This window comes from Gossypium raimondii, chromosome 3 (assembly GCF_025698545.1).
Source record: "Gossypium raimondii isolate GPD5lz chromosome 3, ASM2569854v1, whole genome shotgun sequence".
In the NCBI taxonomy this organism is placed as follows: Eukaryota; Viridiplantae; Streptophyta; class Magnoliopsida; order Malvales; family Malvaceae; genus Gossypium; species Gossypium raimondii.
In genome coordinates, this window is record NC_068567.1 from 55221423 (window position 1) to 55239523 (window position 18101).

Here is an 18101-nt window from a genome sequence, read left to right on the forward strand (position 1 = left end):
TTATATCCGAAAAGGAGGATTGTTAGTACTAGTTTTTCAAAAGTTTTGATATAATAAAGTCATGGAAATTCTCCTTATTCAAATTTGCAATCAATTGTAATAAGCTTTTGTAAAATTATTTTTAAGTGTTTACAAACTGATCAAATGATAAAATTTATAAAATGCCTTTGAAAAATAATGGTTCAAGTCAAAATTTACAACTTTTGGACACTTCTACCAATAGAAGTGTATAGAAGTATCGGTAGAACCAAGTCAGAGAGCACCTCAAGAAATCATTTAGACTTCTACCGATACTTGGGGGCCCTTCTATTGTTGATACATCCCTAGTTGTGTCGATATTGAGGAGGAGTTCTACCGGTAAAAGTAAGTTAGATAGCATTCCAAGCAAAGTCTCAGATTTACATTGATACTTAGGGGGGCTTTTACCGATACAAATAAGTTAACAAGTAATTTTTAGGTTTCCCAACACCTTCTACCAATACAACTATCGATACAAGTCTGAACCCTTGAAACCCTCAAACTTTTATTGATACATTGGGCTCCAACAATCATAATTTTAAAGATTACTACCGGCACAAGTCCACTTGTATCGATACAAGTTGTCTACAATATGCAATTAATGCTCGAATTAATTGTAACAATAGCTGTAATTGACTTTCAACATCTCCAAATGCCCCCAAGGTTGTTAGAAGGCATAAATACAAGTCAATAACTCTATATGAAGTTAAGAAACAAGCTTGTAAAGTCAATTACACAAAAATTCAGTCTTTTCATTGATATTCTCCTTATTCTTCATACACACGCTTGAGTAACCATCTCTTTTTTTTTTTTTTCAAGTGTTGTATTGTTATTGAGTGAGCTTAATCATTGCAATATCTTCCTTTGAGAGGAGTCTTTAATTCTTATTCTTATTTCTCATCTTTGTAAGGGATTGGTTAAGGGTTTTTTGGTAGAAAATCTTAAGGGAAGTGACTTTATCTCGCCTAGTGAGAGGATAGTGTTTTGTAAAGGTTAAACCTTTTTTTCTTAAAAGGTTTCAAATATAGTGAATTTGGGAAATCCTTAGTTGTGTTAAGCTAAGGTAGTGAAGGTAGGCAATTGGGGCCGAACCATTATAAACTCTTGAGTTTCCTTTGTTTGCCATATGTTTTTAAAGTTTTTTAAACATTGATTCACCCCCTCTTAGTGATTATCAAACTTAACATTTTCCTTGACGCATACAAAATTAGATTTGCCTTATGGAATCCTTAATCAATTTGTGATTAAAAACATCAACATTTGAATGAGCTCCTTGTGAAACTCTTAAAAGGATTTCTAAAAACATCAATGGGGCTTTAAACTTGAAGACTTATAATTCCTTGAAAGACCTAAAGTAACAAATTCTAAAAATAAATAAGAGAGGAATCACTCAACTCTCAAATAAAACTTACTTCACGCAAAGTAAAAATAACACTTCAACTTTATTCAACCTATAAAATATGACTAGTCAGGCTTCCTTTATATAGGTTGTTACATAATAATGTTTTTAAATATATATATATATATATAAATTCTTAATAAAATAATATAAAATGTGACATTAACAATTTAATCTATAATCTAACTCTATTTAATAAATAAACAAAAAATTAAAAATTTTTAAAACTATTTAAATATTTGATTTTACAAATCTTGTGTAATTGAATCGAGTGACAGGTCTTAGGAGTAAGTAGAATACCCTCGTAAGTATATATAAAAAGAATCCTCCCCATTCAAGTGGGAGTATGAAGCACTGAAATGCCCAACTTTTCTAACAATTCATGAAACCAATCATGCCAAGATAGCGTATTGGTTTTGTGAGGAAATGGAGCAAGTAATAAGTTGAATGTGTTGCCAAATAAAATGATAATCTATTTCAATGTGCCACAATATGAAGGGCTATCTGATTGTCACAAAAGAAGGGAACCAAAGAAGTGCATCTTACTTTAAGATCATGTAAGAGCCTTAGGTGCCAAATGATCTCACTAGCAGTAGTTGCCATGGCTCGGTATTCAGCTCCACCAAAAGAATGAGAATGTAAAGATTGGTTCTTGCATTGCCAAGAAATGGGTGAATCACCAAGAAAAATAATATAGCCAATTGTAGATTTGAGTGTTATTAGACATCCTGCCCGACCTAGATGGCCATATGCACACAAAGATGCTGAACCATTTGAGAGAAGCAAGATTCATTGTCCTACGGAAAACTGTGTAGTTAAAACGTAGCTTTAGAGGCTGGAGCTTCGAAGGTTTTTTTGCTTGGATTATAGCTATGGATAGGAAGACCAACTGAGCAAACGAAACAGCTAATGGTTTTTTGTTATTCTTAGAATTTCCTACTGTATGGTTAGAGACTGACTAGACAAAGAATCAATGTAATGACTGATAACTGCCTTCAGTTTGGAATTGGAAGTTTTCATGTTTATACATACAACAAAAACCAATGGAGCTTTCAGCTTTGGTTGCGCTCATAATTCTTACATTTCAAGTTTTTTAGAAACAGGGCATCTTCCGAGTCCAACCAAGACTGCCGTCATCCAGTCGGTCTTACGAGCAATCGCTTTTAATACCATATCCATATAAGTTTTCACTGACATTGTACCAAAATAAATGCATTCTAATGTCTTGCATGAGGGCTATCAAACCCCTTAAACTAGTGAAGAATTCTTACGTGCTTCTCTCTATTGACGCAGCTATTAGCACTTGTTTTGGAGAATCCGATGGAAGGTTCCTTGTATGACCTTGTGGAGAACATGGAATAGGCTTAGGAAGCATTTGTAAGTCACCAACATGTTCTGCATTACCAACCTTCTTTCGCGTAGTTAAGCATTTGTGGAGAAGGAAAACAAACACAACCAAGGGAGCTAAGATGAATCTGACGAGCAATGCCTTATCTACAAAGCCAGAATATTGAACAGAATTTTAGACCATATGCCAAAACAATTGAGATTTCAGCAAGGAACGAGTGGAATTTATACCAATCAGAGAGCGTGAAACAAGATATGCAATGGCAGCCGTTAGTAGGGTTTTGTAATCTGCAAAAAGTACATAAGGCAATATTAGGACCCGAAAGATAAATAAGCCAATTCAGAGATAGGCATACAATTACAATTACAAACCTTCTTCATACATCGTTTCGCACCGAAAGATTCTTGGATCGTTCTTAGACTCGTAGACACAGGAAAGACCAAATGTATGGCAATTCCTACACTCAACTGACCATCTAAGATCAAACCCTGTTGCAAGCAACTTCAAGGTGGTTTCATTGTAAGGGTAATTCATCTCGTTCTCCGAGCTCGTAGGAATCCTTGAAATGACCTTGCAATTCCTTGGAATCTCATAACCAAACAAGTTCCTGTTACTGAAATTGACATAAATATGAGAAGTATCTCCATTCAAACAAGGTACTTTGCTATCTGTCAGCTCAGGGATTGTGTTGGAACAGTTCACAAAATTGGCTTGCCAGAACGTAATTAATGAAGGGAATCGACCATCATCGGTGGCTTCACTCATTGAAAGAGACTTGTAAGGAAGACCGCAGGTTCCATGGGCTAAGTTAACATCAACAACACGGATGGTACGCTTATCGTAAGAGATTCCTTTAACGTAGTACTTTCCTCCGCGAAAATTCAGGATGGCGGTGTTGTTCTGGCAAGATAGTTGAAAATCAACATCACCACAACCAGCGGGATCTCCCTGGAGACGAAAAGGGTAGCTGATATTTGTCAAATCTCCGCATGAAGAAGAGCATTGTTGCAGATTTCTTGCGTGGAAACCTGGAATAAAGAAGAGGAAGATGAATAGAGGAAACAGAGGTCTTGAACTTGTGAAAGCTGCTGAAGCTTCTATTCTCATATCTTGTTCTAGTACGAGAGAATTGTGTGGATAAGATAAGACGAATTAAGCTTGTATTTTAAAGATAAAATGGTAATGGACGAAGGCCTATGATTATATAGGTCATAAGTCAATAAGCCGCGTGCTTGAAAATTCAACGTAGATGGGGCCAAGGCAAGGGGGAGACGCCTCGTCCCTTTCATAAATTGAAAGTGAGTGCAGGAAGGTACGTGGGAGTGGAGTAGTGGGGGTTCCAAAATTGATAATACTATTTATTATTTAAGCCATGGGAAAAACTAACTTTGTCGGTAGTCATTCTCTTTTGTATTTGTAAAGACCAAAATATGGTCAGAGTTTTTGGCTACTAATAATTTTTGGGTCGAATTTGACTACTAATAGTGACTTTAGTGGGTAAGGAAATATTAGTGATACGTTTGCATCATGGTTGTTGGTACCGATATTTCCCCGGCTACATGTTAAATTAATATATAATAGTTGGAAAATTTTAGGGAAAGTTCACAGTAGGCTTCTCATAAGTTACTTTGTAATTACAAATGGGTTATGTTTATTTCTATTTCAAATCAACTTTGATTATGTATTGAGTTAATTGTTTAAGTTTAAAAGTCTATTCGAAAAGTGAGAGAGTTTGAATAAAAATATAAACTTAAAAATGGGCTTAGATAAAAAATAAGATCATTTTTTTAAATGGGTTGGACCTTGATAGGTTTTTTGCCCAGGTCTAGCTTGGCCCGAATAAATTGTTTTACTGTTATTTTGTTGTCATTTTGCTATTATATTATTAATATTTTGTTACTATTGTTTGGATACTATATAGTTCTTGTTTTCTTGTTAATTTTACTACTATTTTAGAGATATTTACTTGCTAAGTTATAATTATCTTAGTTTTATTTAAGTATAAAGACTTTTTTTAATTTATTTTCAATTTATTGGAAACATCTATTTTAATGTTTTTAGTGTATTTGATGTATTATATTTTTAAATTAGTTTTTTGTATAAAAAATCTAAAAAAAATAATGAGTGGGCCGGTTCAAGCTCGAACTTAGTATTTTTAATCTGGGCCAGGCTTGGAGCATAATTTTATACCCATTTTAAGGTCGAGCCAGGATAGACTTAAAAAACGAGCCTAAAATTTCACACCGACTCAGTCCAACTCATGATCAGATTTGCCCCTAGGCCAACTAAAATAATACAATCCCTTCATTTAATTTTCGCCATCTTTTAATTTTTGGATTTAGATTATTTATCAAATTAGTTTAAAATAATAACAAATTCTATTAAGTTTATTGATATGACATTGTAAATACCCGATTTTGCCCGGGTCTAAAAGGCTCGAATTACAAGCAGGCCTGTATGGCCTAATTAATAAGACAAAAATACATGGCCCAATAATGACCCAAATACAGTGGCCCAAAATAAAGGAAGAAACCCTAGGGTTTCTATGGAGTTCATCAGCGCCGTAGCCCGTTCGCGCTGCAGCCAAGAGCCGAATCTTCACCTGCAAGGAAAAAAAGAAACAAACAGTATATGGAAAGCAAAATCGAAGATTTGCAAATCAAATCAATACAAGCAGATTCGTTTCTTCATATATTTTGAGAATGGCTATAAAAAGCCATTAAACATATTGTAATAGGAAGAAAAGCAATAAAAAAACACGAGTATTTTCACAAACAACAGAATACCAAGAGTGCACAAAATCTATCAAGAAATCAAAAGGTTGATATTTTAGCATCGTCCTCTTCTATATTTTCTTTTATTTTTTTATTTTTTAATTTGCTAAAATACAATAAAACAAAAAGGAAAGAACTTACTTTCGCTTACCTCCGAACGCTGCTGGGACTGGCCGATGTTCGCTTCGAGACGACAGTTAGAAGCCGAAAGGTTTCTAGATTTTTTGAGGGTGCTTTTGTCGGTTTTTGGAAAATTTAAACCCAGATTTGGGCTCAGGGGCTTTGAAAGGTTTGAATAGGAGATTTTCTCCTTTTTCGCCATCAGATCATGGTGCTGCCACGCCGAGATCGTGGCCGTGGCGGTGGCGGTGACCGGCAAATGACCTGCCCCAATCAAGAAACAATGAGAGTTTTTGAAAGGATTTTGGTTTTTTTTTTTTAAATGGTTTGAAGTGATTTTTTTTGGAAGAATAGGGGCATATATAGGGTACCAAAACGGTACCGTTTTGGAGAGCCCCCAGACGCCCAAAACGGCGTCGTTTTGGGGAGGCCGGCCCGAATACGACCCGACCCGGCCTAGGATCCGCATGTTTTTAAGCGGAGGGGTAAATTGTGCTTTTAGCCCCTCTGCCTTTTAATATTTTTGCAATTAAGTTTATTTTGTTTTTTAAATTCGCTTTTAATTTATTTAAAATTTCAAATTGGTCCCTATTGAACGACGCCGTTTAAAGGGAAAGGGAAAATTTCCATTCCATTCCCTCCATGATTATATGCGCGTTCAATACAGTCCTTTGGGATTTATTTATTTGCGGATTTACCCCAGATTTGTCACCTACAATTCAATTTAGTTTTTTATTTTATTTTATTTCATTTTTTAATTAATCTCAATAATGTAATTATTATTATTATTTTTATATGTAACTATTTTTTGATCCATATATATGTGTATTTATTTTTCTTTTATGTACATTTTTCTCTTATATATATACGTATTTATTTTTTATTAATTTGATTTTTTATATATTTGTATATGTGTACGTGTGTATATATTTATATTTTTAACGAATGTTTTTTACATTTATATATATAAATGTGTATATTTTTCTTTTTTAAAAATGCTCATATATTTTTAACACATGTTTTATACGTTTATATTTTTCTTTACATTATATATTTTGTTATATAATTTTATAATCCAAAGTTTTATAAATCACATGTATATTTTAATCTTCATAATTTTTATGTGTATACTATATACCTTCTTTTCTTTATTTATTTTGCTTGCTTTCTTCATTCGCTATTTAATTGTGTTACATTTATATTCTTTATTTATTTGATATTTTTGCATGTCATGGATTATTTTTTTACATATTCATTTCGTTTATTTATTTTATATTATTTATATGCCATTGTTGTACTTGTTATTGTGACATTCATACATACAATATAACATTACGTCATCTTTTACTCGAATTTAAAAATAGAGTTTTTCAAAATAGAGATAATACTCATATTTAGGATTTTCAAGAAAATTGAGCCCTAACGTATTGGGTTCCGATTTTCTTCGTAAAATCTAACAATCGAGGATTGCTCTTTAATCAAACAAAATAAAACTTGTCATCGGGAATTCAATATGTTGTGTCCTAACGTGTTGGATGTGACACGTTAATTTCTCGAGACAAAGATTTTTTAAAAAATAAAGGAAATATTGAATGTTTGGGATTTTAGGAAATTGTGTCTTAACGTATTGGGCTGCGATTTCTTCATAAATTTTAAACAATTAGATTTTCTTAAATTTTATTACACGAGTTTTTTGGACTAACTCATCTTGAAGAGAATAAAATGTTGTGCCCTAACGTATTGTGTGTGATGTTTTTCTTTTTTTAAATGAGGAAGTCTTAATAAATAATTTAATTTAATTAAGGATCACATTTTTTTAACTCTCGACTTTAAGACATTAATTAATCAATTTGGTACCAATTTTTGGGCGTTACGAGGGTGCTAATCCTTCCTCGTACGTAACTGACTCCCGAATCCGTTTTTCTGAAACTTGTAGACTAAAGTCGTTTTTTTAGGTGATCCAATCACACCTTAATAAAAGATTGGTGGCAACTCCCAATTTTTGGTTTTTTTTAAAGTCGACAACTAAATTTTTGTTTTCAGAAAAATGGTTTCGACAGCTTGGCGACTCCGCTGGGGACTTTTTTTAAAAAAATAAGAGAGTCGAGCCACAAAGTTGATTAATTTTTATCTTACGGTCGAGAAAATATTTTTTTTAAAAAATCATAAGATCCTTTTTGCATTCATTGTTTTCTTGCTTGATTGATCTTTGCATTATACATTACATGAGTTGAATGATTTTACCCTTTTAAGTGGGAGTGAGAAACTATTCCTTCGTGAGATTTTCACCTCCGTATAGGATAGTGGATTGCTTTCGGAATACATCGGTACCTATGCCTTCGTGAGATTATCATCTCCTTATAGTCATAGGGAAATTGTGTTCCCCTGAACCGAACTTGATCTATATGAGCCTATAAAGGGTGAAGATCGAGGAATCTGCTGGTTCTGGTACCTTTGCCCTAGAAGCCGAGCCTCATATAGTGAACCTTAGGAATCCACCCTAGGTAAAGCTACACTAAACCCTAATAGATACCTGAATAGGTGTTTTCACTATTTCTTGATTATATTCTATGGTTTTATATGATACTAACTTTTTGTGTTTTATTTTGATTGCATGACATGGAATTTCATTTCATCATAAAAGGCGTCGGTTCATATTTAGTTGCTAGATAGAAAGCTTATCATGGAAAAAAGGTTTCTTGATAAAGTGGAGGATAATGCGGCTGTCCGAACTTGGTCTGAAACAACGCAGGAAGAGAAAGGCGATAGCTTGGCCGATGGATATGTATCGAAATTGTGGGACTTTACTCGCATCAGTGTAACTCAAAATAGTTTGCAAGAGTTGAAGGAAATCTAGGATCAGTGGAATGACGAGGTTAGACAGCTATTTTATGATAATTATGTTATTTGCCTTATTTGCTTGACGTGAAGGTAGATAAGCGTTTGTTCCGGGCCCTCGTCCAGTTTTGGAATCCTGCTTACAGTTGCTTCACATTTGGGAAGGTCGATTTGGTGCCTACGATAGAAGCATATGTGGCTTTACTCTGATGTTCAAAGTTTCAAGTGGACAGGGTCTACTCGAGAGCGATAAATGTGCCAACCTTTTCGAAGAAGCTGATGAGTATAACAGGGATGAGTGAGCAGTGGGTTGCTGCACGGATTAAGCAAAAGAGGGATAGTAAGTGCGTTCCTTGGAGGAGTTTGAAAGATGCAATTTTAACGCACCCAAACGTGAGAAAGAGGTTAGATGTCTTTGCGCTAAGTATATATGGCTTGTTTGTTTTCCCCAAAGCCTTGGGGCATGTTGATAAGCAGTCACCGACTTATTCGACCGGCTTGATAAGAGGGTTACACTAATTCCGACAATTTTGGCAGAAACTTTCAGGTCATTGAGTGCATGCCGAAAAGCGGGAAAGGGAAGATTCATTGGGTGTGCACAGCTTCTACTCGCATGGTTTCACAGTTACTTTTGGAAGGTGGATAAGGTTTCGTATCGGGTTTTCTCTGAAAATTATTCACCACTAAAGGAGATAGTAGTTACGCCGAGGAGAGACGACATTTCGGAGGAGAAGTGGATGGTAATTCTTCAAAATCTTCAGGAGGAGGACGTTGAGTGGAGAGCTCATTGGTTGCTTCCAGATGAGATATTGTATAGGTGTGGTAATTTTGATTGGGCTCCTTGGTGTAAGAGCCCATTTTTGCCCGGGCCCACACAATAAAATAAACCAAATTAAAAAAAAGGGTCCAATGAAATAGCAGTCCAAATTACAAAAACAATAGGCCCAACATGGCTCAAACCCAATTACACTTAGCCTAACCCTCCAGCCCCAATACATACTAAACCTGTATGGCCCAACTTAACCTAGCCCGGTTGCATAAGCCCAACACCCAATAGCCCACTATGTTTCAGGAAACAGAAACCCTAGGGTTTCTAACTCCCCTTCAGCCCCAGCCGCCGTAACAAAGCCAGGCTTCCCCCTCGCGCGTGTTGTGCCCGTGCGCGTGTAGCACCTCCCCGCCAAATCTATGTGAACCTCCACGTCCACTGCCCCGTACGCCCGTACCTACATACAAATAACAAGCAAAAACGCAACAGAAACAGACAGTACCCAGGAAAAAAAAAACAAGAACGAATAGCAAACAAAAGGCAATAGAAAAAGAAAAATAGAAAAAGGGCAGAGAAGAGATGTATTTCGGATTTATGTATTTTCTTTTTTTTCTTTTCTTTTTCGCTTTGGCTATAAAAAGCCAATACAAACAATGTAAAAGGGGTTACACATTCAATTTACAGATTGAAATACAAAAAATACAAGAAACAAAAAAGATTCAAAAAGAAAAAGACGGAAACAGTGTTTCGAGAGGTGATTTTCGAATGTTTCTTCATATTTTTCTGTTTTTTTTCTTTTGTTCATTAATAGTGAGAAGTAGAGGAGAAAGTTCAGAGTAGAAACGTTTACCTGGTAGCCGAGTCTCCTCCCACTCCGTCGCGATCGGAATAGGGTAGAGAATCCAGAGGCTTTTGAACGGCCTGGGATTTGAAACGGCGGAGAGAAAAGGGGATCCTTTTTTCTGTTTTTTAGAAGAGCTTAGGGTTTATTTCTTTTTTTCCTTTTTCATTTATGCCTGAATGAATCTTATTCAGGGTTTATTTTTTTAGATTTATTTCGATATCAAAACGACACCGTTTGATAGTCCTCGACCCGCGCGGTGACCCGACCCGAGGAAGGATCCGCGCGTCATGGGTCTGATGGGCTTATTACGCAACAAGTCCCTCTGCATTGGCTTTCATTTCAATACGGTTTCCTTTTAATTTTTTTAATTTGTTATCACATTTTTATTTTGATTTCAATTTAATCCACAGTTATGCGGTGTCGTTTCTATTGTTTGAATGCCCAGACCCGTGCATTTATTTGTTGTTTTGGTCCCTCGATGTTTTGCATAGCTTCAATTTGATTTTATTCTTTTAATTTGAACTGCATACTTGGTTTTAATTTCATTTAGATCCACGTTTTCATTTATTGGATTTGGGCATCCAAATTCGTGCGTTTAATTGCTGTTTAAATCCCTCAACTTTGAATCAACTAAAAATTTAGCTTTTCTTTCTTAATTTCGGTTGCAATTTATTTATTTTTATTTATTGATGATAAACACATTTAATTCTTATTTTGACATTGTTATTTCTAATATTTAAACATTACTTTAATATTTAGGTTTGTTATTATTGTTAAACTTGTTATTAGTATGATTTTAAAATATAAAATATATTATTTAAATTGTTAATTATATTATTTAAATGCATTATACATTAGTTTTTTTATTCGTTATACGTTTTCAAGAAAAATTTAATATATTATTACTTAATTTATCTATTATTAATTTGCATTTTTGTGAAGATTTGATAAAATTTATATATATATATATATATATATATATATTTGATGTTTTATTTTAAAATTTACCTTTTAATATTTTGTATATTTCAAATTTTACATATTATTATATAGATTATTATTTTTATAAAGTTTTTCAATCCCTATGCATTACTTATTTAAATCAATACATGTATATTATTACGTACCTTAATTTTCATAACATTTGTTTCAAAATTCATCTAAATATTATTATTCATGTAGTAGATCTTTGAAATTGGTTGATGATTCGTTTAATCTTTGAATGTTGTACAATGTGGGATATGAAATTATCGCTCCTATGTATTGTATTGCTTACTTACTTGGTTATACTTCATACATTAGTGTATATTTAAAGTTAAGAATTATCACTTCACGATGTACATTATTGCTCCATCATACTTTATTCGTTTAAAAAGTTATGCTTAATATCATTTAAGTATCAAAACCAATTTATTCAAAAGTCTTCAAAAATACTCGAAGTTTGGAATCCTCGAGAGAATTGAGCCCTAACGTATTGGGTTCCAATTTTCCTCGTCGAATCTAAATAATCGAATATTTTTTTAAACATACAAATTTCAAATAAAAATCCATTCTCGGGAATTCGACACGTTGTGTCCTAACACATTGGATATGACATGTTATTTTCTCGAGACGAGGATTTTAATAAAAATAAAGGCAATATTTGATATTTAGGAATATTGTGAAATCGAGCCCTAACTTACTGGGTCTTGATTTTCTCATTTAACCCAAATAATCGGATATTCTTCTCGAAATGCATAGGTTTTAAAAGTCAAGAGATAAATTTAATTTTGAGGATTTAAAATGTTGCACTCTAACTTACTGAGTGTGACGATTTATTTCTTTGAAATAAGTGAATCTCATCGTCTAATTCATTTTATTCAGAATAAAAGGATCGTATTTCAAAATCTCTTCAAAATTTCGACATTAAGACATTAAACAATCGATTTGGTACCAATTTTAGGCGTTACGAGGGTGCTAACCCTTCCTCGTGCGTAACCGACTCCCGAACCTGTTTTCTCAAATTTCGCAGACCAAAATCATTTTCAAGGTGAGCCGATCACACCGCAATAAAAGATCGGTGGCGACTCCCCATTTCCATTTTTAATAATTCGATAATTAAATTTAAAAAAAAAACGGTTTCAAAACTTGGTATTTGGGGAGCTGTTGGATATGCTCCATTTTTGGTGCTAAGGCAATATAGGTCAAGGCAATTTATACATACGACCCAAGGGATAGCTGATTGTGAATTTTCATATAGGGATGATGGTTATAGAAAGAAGATTCAAGAGATGTCTAGTGCGTGTAAACAGACTCGCCGAATGAAGAGGTTAGCTGTGGGTCCGATGACAACTCCTGAGTATCATGAATGGTGGATTAGGAGGATTAACGATAATACACATAAGTTAAATCAGGAAAACAACCAGTCAATAGAGGAATCTTTGCGAGTCGTCCCTTCTGAGTTGGAAATTATAAGACAGGATTTTGAAAGAAGAAATGCGGATTTAGAAAAGAAGATAGAACAGATGGAGGAGGAAAAGATGAACTTGAGATTAGACATAGATGTTCAGAAGCTCGAAACTGATAAATTAAGGAAAAAGAAAAACAAGGCTGAGGAGAAGTTGGGTAGTCTGAAGACGAATTATAAAAAGTTGCGTCTGTCAATGAGAGCTGCCGGGCTGGGAAAAACTTCAGAACAATGGTGGGAAGAAATTCGAGAAGAAAAGGACAAAGCCGATAGATGGGAACGAAAATTCCAAGAGATACAAATGCGAAACGAGGTTTTAGAAAGGAGTTTATCAGATAGCCAAAGAGAAAAATGTGAATTAAAGGATAGGGTGACCGAGTTGGAAAGATCTCTTCATCAGTATCGAAATCGAAATTCTGCAATAGAGTTGAAAGCAAACTTGAGCAAGATTGAAGAAATGAAGAAAAGAATCGAAGAGCTAGAAACAACGCTGTGAAATTGTGAGATCCAGATCAAATACTTGAAAGCAAATGAAAGTCGTAATAATGAACAGCTCCACTACTTTCAGAGTCAAGTTAGGAGCAGAGATCATCTTATGGAGGAAGCTGTGGTCAAGATTCGAGGAGTAGCTGATCACATACAGACTTTAGCAGTACAGACTGGCATGCTGAGTGTGAAGTATGAATTAGAATCGGATCGGGGGCAAGAATTAGCTTTGTTACTTAGAAAGATTAGAGTTCTCGGTACTAGGGCAAAGTCTTATTTGTAATTCACTTTATGTAAAGAAATTTAATTTCTAGTAAAGTTTTCTTAAATGGAATTGAATCAAAGTTGACGCCTTTTTGTATTCATTTCATGCATTGCATTACTTCATATGCATTAAAAATGTATTAAAAAAAGATTCTAATTAATTTAAACTATTCCTCAGTTAATCTAGAAACCAACCAACCTACCAAACACCGCTACGGTACTCGATCAAAAACTAAAGACATGGACCAGAGGCTAGAACAATTCCAAAAGGAAATGCAAGATCAGCTTCAACAACAAATGAATGGGCAGCTTGAGAAGATTCAACAAAAAATGATGGATAAAATAACGAAATATCAGAGGAATATAATGGCTAAGTTGACTCAGTTGTTGACTGGATGAGTTGATAAAGAGAAAAGCTCTGTGCTTAATGTTGAAGAAGGAGACAGTGAGGGACTTGTCTATCCTCCAGGCTTTACCCTTCAGCAAGTTGAGGTATATCCGTACAAATCCTCTGTCACCATTAAGCCTCAGCAATTTCAGGCCGGCATGGCAACGCCAATGAATTTTCAGGCTGGATCAGGCTCTAACCCCAGAGACAACCTTGTTAATCCTGCTGTCCCTGATTTCGATGAAACAACTGAAAAGGAGAAAATGAATGATGAATTGCCAAAACAGCTAGAGAAAAAGTACAAGTGGCTGGAAGAGAAATTTAGAGCGATAGAATGTGCCGAGAACTAATATGGGATGGATGCTAAAGAATTAAGCTTGGTTCCAGATTTAGTACTCCCTTACAAGTTCAAAATGCCAGAGTTTGAGAAGTACAACGGAACTAGTAGTCCCGAAGCTCATATTACCATGTTTTGTAGGCGAATGACTGGGCATGTTAATAACGACTCACTACTGATACATTGCTTCCAGGACAGCCTCACAGGAGCAGCGTCCAAGTGGTATAATCAATTAAGCCATGCCAAGATTAATTCGTGGAGAGATTTAGCACAGGCATTCATAAAACAATACAGTCATGTGACTGACATGGTACCTGATAGAATCACTCTACAAAATATGGAGAAGAAACCCGGTGAGAGTTTTAGGCAATATGCATAGAGGTGGAGGGAGGTTGATGTCCAAGTTTAGCCGTCTCTTCTAGAATGAGAGATGACAATTCTTTTTGCTAACACATTAAATACCTCATTTATTACTCACATGTTGGGAAGTGCTACTAAAAGCTTTTCCGACATAATTATGAATGGTGAAAAAATAAAAAATGCTATCAGAAGCGAAAAGATAGATGTGGGAGAAAGTAGTAGAAGGTCAGCCTCGAAGAAAAAGGAAAACGAGGTCAATAATGCCAGTTATTCAAAGACGATTACGGTGAATCAGCCGAGAAAGGTGGCTGTTGACAAATAAGGAGCCGACACAAAGCAAAACAAGGAAAAGCCGCAATTTAAGCCCATTCCAATGTCGTATAAGGAGTTGTATCAAAAGTTATTCAATGCACACGTAGTTTCTCCCTTTTATTTAGAACCTCTACAACCTCTGTACCCCAAGTGGTACGATGGAAACGCACAATGCGATTATCATGCGGGAATCGTGGGGCATTCCATAGAACATTGTACGGCGTTCAAAAAGCTGGTTGAAAAACTCATAAGTATGGACGTTGTTAAATTGAATGATTCGCTTAAGACATAGAATCCTTTACCTGATCATAATGGAGTGAACATGATAGGTGGGAGTATGGGTAGAAAAATCAAGGAAGATATTGCAGAAGTGAAAATTCCTTTAAGATGGGTCTGGAGGAAGATGGTAGAAAGGAGATTATTTGTTTTAGAGAGAAGCTTTGAAGGGGTGGAAAACTACTGTGAATTCCATAATAAGGAGGGACATGAAATTCAAGAATGTACAGAATTCAGAGCCTTAGTTTAATGCATGATGGACAACAAGGAAATGGAGTTTTACGAAGAAGTTAAGGAGGAAGGGAGAATCTGCACATCAGAATCCACGAAGGTGCCAAGAGTAACGCAGCCGGTGGTCATCATTTCGTGACCAAAGAATAATGAAGTAAGAACGCCAGTAATGCCAAGGATCATAATAAAGAAACCTGCAACCTTTTCTTACCAAGATAGTAGGAGGGTTCCGTGGAACTATGAGTGCAATACAACTGTCTCTGGAAAGGAGACTGCAAAGGACCAATGTGTGAGTGCTGATCCAGAACCTGTGAAATGAAGGCCATAGTAGTGGAACAAAAAAGGAAAGTAGCTGAGCCTGTTCTATCTATCAATTAGCCAGTGAAGAAAGAAGAAGCCGTGGAATTTCTCAAATTTTTGAAGCATAGTGAGTATAATGTGATCGAACAGTTGCATAAACAACCGACTCGCACCTCCGTACTAGTCTTGCTTTTGAATTTCGAAGTACACCGTAGTGCGTTGATGAAGGTGTTGAACGAAACCTATGTAGCCAATGATATGTATGTCAATAAATTGGATCGGTTGGTCAATAATATCAGTGCTGATAACTTCATATTCTTCAACGATGATGAGATACCACTTTGCTAGGAGTGTTAATTGACAATGGATCGGCTTTGAATGTGTTGCCATTATCCATACTTAACAGGCTTCCCATAGACAGCTCGCACATGAAAACATGCCAAAATATAGTGAGGGCGTTTGATGGTACAGAAAGAAAAGTCATGGGAAGAATTGAGATACCTTTATTGATTGGCCCAACGATTTATGAGGTGGATTTTCTTGTGATGGACATTAAACCCTCCTACAATTGCTTATTAGGGAGACCATGGATACATTCGGCGGGGTCGTACCGTCATCATTACATCAGAAATTGAAGGTAGTGTCAGAAGGTCGGCTAGTGACAATAAATGCCGAAGAGGATATTATAGCGGCTGTATCCAATGAGGCGCCGTATGTTGAGACCAATGATGAGTCAATGGAATGCTCTTTTCGATTTCTGGAGTTTGTAAATGCAACATTTATTCCTAAAGGGAGTAAAATTTTGGTGCCTAAAATATCCAAAACTACAAAGATGGGTTTGCGATTGTTGGTAGGAAAGGGAGCTTCACCCAGAAGAGGATTACGGAGATATCTTCAAGGAAGAATTGAGACTCCAGTGCTTAAAGAGAAACAAGACAACTTTGGCTTAGGATACAAGCTAGATAGAGGATAGAGAAGGAATGAGCTGGAAAGAAGGCAAGAGAGAAGAATTGCGCGTTTAAATGGGGAGGAAATCAAATGGGAGCCAATGATAATTCTCCACATATCCAAAACCTTCGTGTCTGGGGGTATTATTCACTTTGAGAGAAGGATATCAACTGAGGAAAGCATCGAGGAGACACTGGAAAATGTGCACATCAATGCCATTTGTGAGGGTACAAAAGAAGAAGGAAGTTTGTCAGACATTTGTCCTTTTGAGCCTGGGAGTGTTCTACATAATTGGACTGCGGAAGAAATACCTGAAGTCTTTAGAATTGTCTCAGAGTAATATTCAGAACAAACTTGTTGTTTTAGCCTAGAAATAATAAGAACTCTTTTGTGAAAAAGACTTATGTTCAAGCATCATTATTTTAATAAAACACATCTTTGCAATTCTTCGAGCAAATATTCTTTCCATACGAGTAAATATTATATAATTATTCTTTCATTTATAATCATATTGCACAAATAATTGTACATAAATTCATACATTCTTTTGTAACCATATTAGGTCATTTTATATCAATGACGTGAATGACGCCGCTGCAAACTTAGAGTCTCCTTTTGAACAAAACATGTGTTTAGAGGGATCGCATGACTTTGAAGGTGACGTAAATTGTGGTTTATCCTTGGACTTGTTAAAGATGGTAGAACAGGAGGAAAAACAAATTCTACCTCACAAGGAAACAGTAGAAGTTGTGAGCCTGGAAGAAGGAAATGAGGTGAAAATTGGAACTGAAATCTCCCCAAAGACAAGACGAGACCTCATTGAATTACTCTAAGAATTCAAAGATGTCTTCGCATGGTCATATCAGGATATGCCCGGATTGAGCACTGACATTGTGGTACATCACTTGCTCATAAGGGAGGATTGCAAGCCAGTTCAGCAGAAGCTCAGAAGGATGAGGCCTGATATTGTACTTAAAATAAAAGAGGAAGTCAAGAAGCAGTTTGATGTTGGGTTTTTACAAGAGGTAAAATATTCTGAATGGGTAGCCAACATCGTTCCAGTCCCTAGAAAAGATGGAAAAGTACGAATGTGCGTGGATTACAGAGATTTGAACAAGGCTAGCCCAAAGGACAACTTCCCATTACCGCATATTGACACGTTGGTAGACAATACGACAAGATATTCACTGTTTTCTTTCATGGATGGTTTCTCAAGATATAATCAAATAAAGATGCATCCTAAAGATGTGGGAAAGACCACGTTCATTGCTTTGTGGGGAACATTCTGTTATAAAGTGATGCCCTTTAGGTTAAAGAATGCAAGAGCAACATATCAAAGAGCCATGGTAGACTTATTCTATGACATGATGCACAAGGAGATTGAGGTTTACGTTGATGATATGATTGCCAAATCCAGAACAGAGGAGAAACATGTGCAGGTCCTGAGGAAGTTATTTCTAAGACTAAGAAAATTTCAGCCTAAACTCAATCCAACAAAATGCACTTTTTGAGCCAGATCAGGAAAGTTGTTGGGCTTCGTGGTCAGTGAGAAAGGAATCGAGATTGACCCAGACAAAGTTAGGGCAATACGGGATTTACTGCCACTACATACTCAGAAAGAGGTTCGAGGTTTTTTAGGACGT

General features: G+C 35.6%; 2 protein-coding genes across 2 annotated transcripts; one reads left to right on the forward strand and one right to left on the reverse strand.

Moving 5' to 3' along the window:
* Window positions 1-2393: 2393 nt before the first annotated feature.
* LOC105794777 (uncharacterized) lies at window positions 2394-3942 on the reverse strand. Its single transcript, XM_012624089.2, has 3 exons — window positions 3137-3942; window positions 2996-3052; window positions 2394-2911 (listed from the first exon to the last, which is right to left on the reverse strand). Exons 1-3 carry the CDS (start codon window positions 3870-3872, stop codon window positions 2685-2687), a joined length of 1020 nt encoding a protein of 339 aa, XP_012479543.1. The 5' UTR covers window positions 3873-3942; the 3' UTR covers window positions 2394-2684.
* Window positions 3943-12434: 8492 nt separating this feature from the next.
* On the forward strand, window positions 12435-14044 carry LOC105795971 (uncharacterized). The gene is made up of 3 exons (XM_012625619.1): window positions 12435-12926; window positions 13068-13218; window positions 13716-14044. The coding sequence occupies exons 1-3, from the start codon at window positions 12435-12437 to the stop codon at window positions 14042-14044; spliced, it is 972 nt and encodes a 323-aa protein (XP_012481073.1).
* Window positions 14045-18101: the final 4057 nt, after the last annotated feature.

Coding starts and splice junctions, on each gene's coding strand:
- LOC105795971 (XM_012625619.1), top strand. CDS start 12,435: ATGACAACTCCTGAGTATCATGAATGGTGGATTAGGAGGATTAACGAT. Junction 12,927..13,067: donor AATGTGAATTAAAGGATAGG/GTGACCGAGTTG, acceptor TGTGAGATCCAG/ATCAAATACTTGAAAGCAAA. Junction 13,219..13,715: donor GACTTTAGCAGTACAGACTG/GCATGCTGAGTG, acceptor GAGTTGATAAAG/AGAAAAGCTCTGTGCTTAAT.
- LOC105794777 (XM_012624089.2), bottom strand. CDS start 3,872: ATGAGAATAGAAGCTTCAGCAGCTTTCACAAGTTCAAGACCTCTGTTT. Junction 3,053..3,136: donor CGAAACGATGTATGAAGAAG/GTTTGTAATTGT, acceptor TACTTTTTGCAG/ATTACAAAACCCTACTAACG. Junction 2,912..2,995: donor TGTTTCACGCTCTCTGATTG/GTATAAATTCCA, acceptor CTGGCTTTGTAG/ATAAGGCATTGCTCGTCAGA.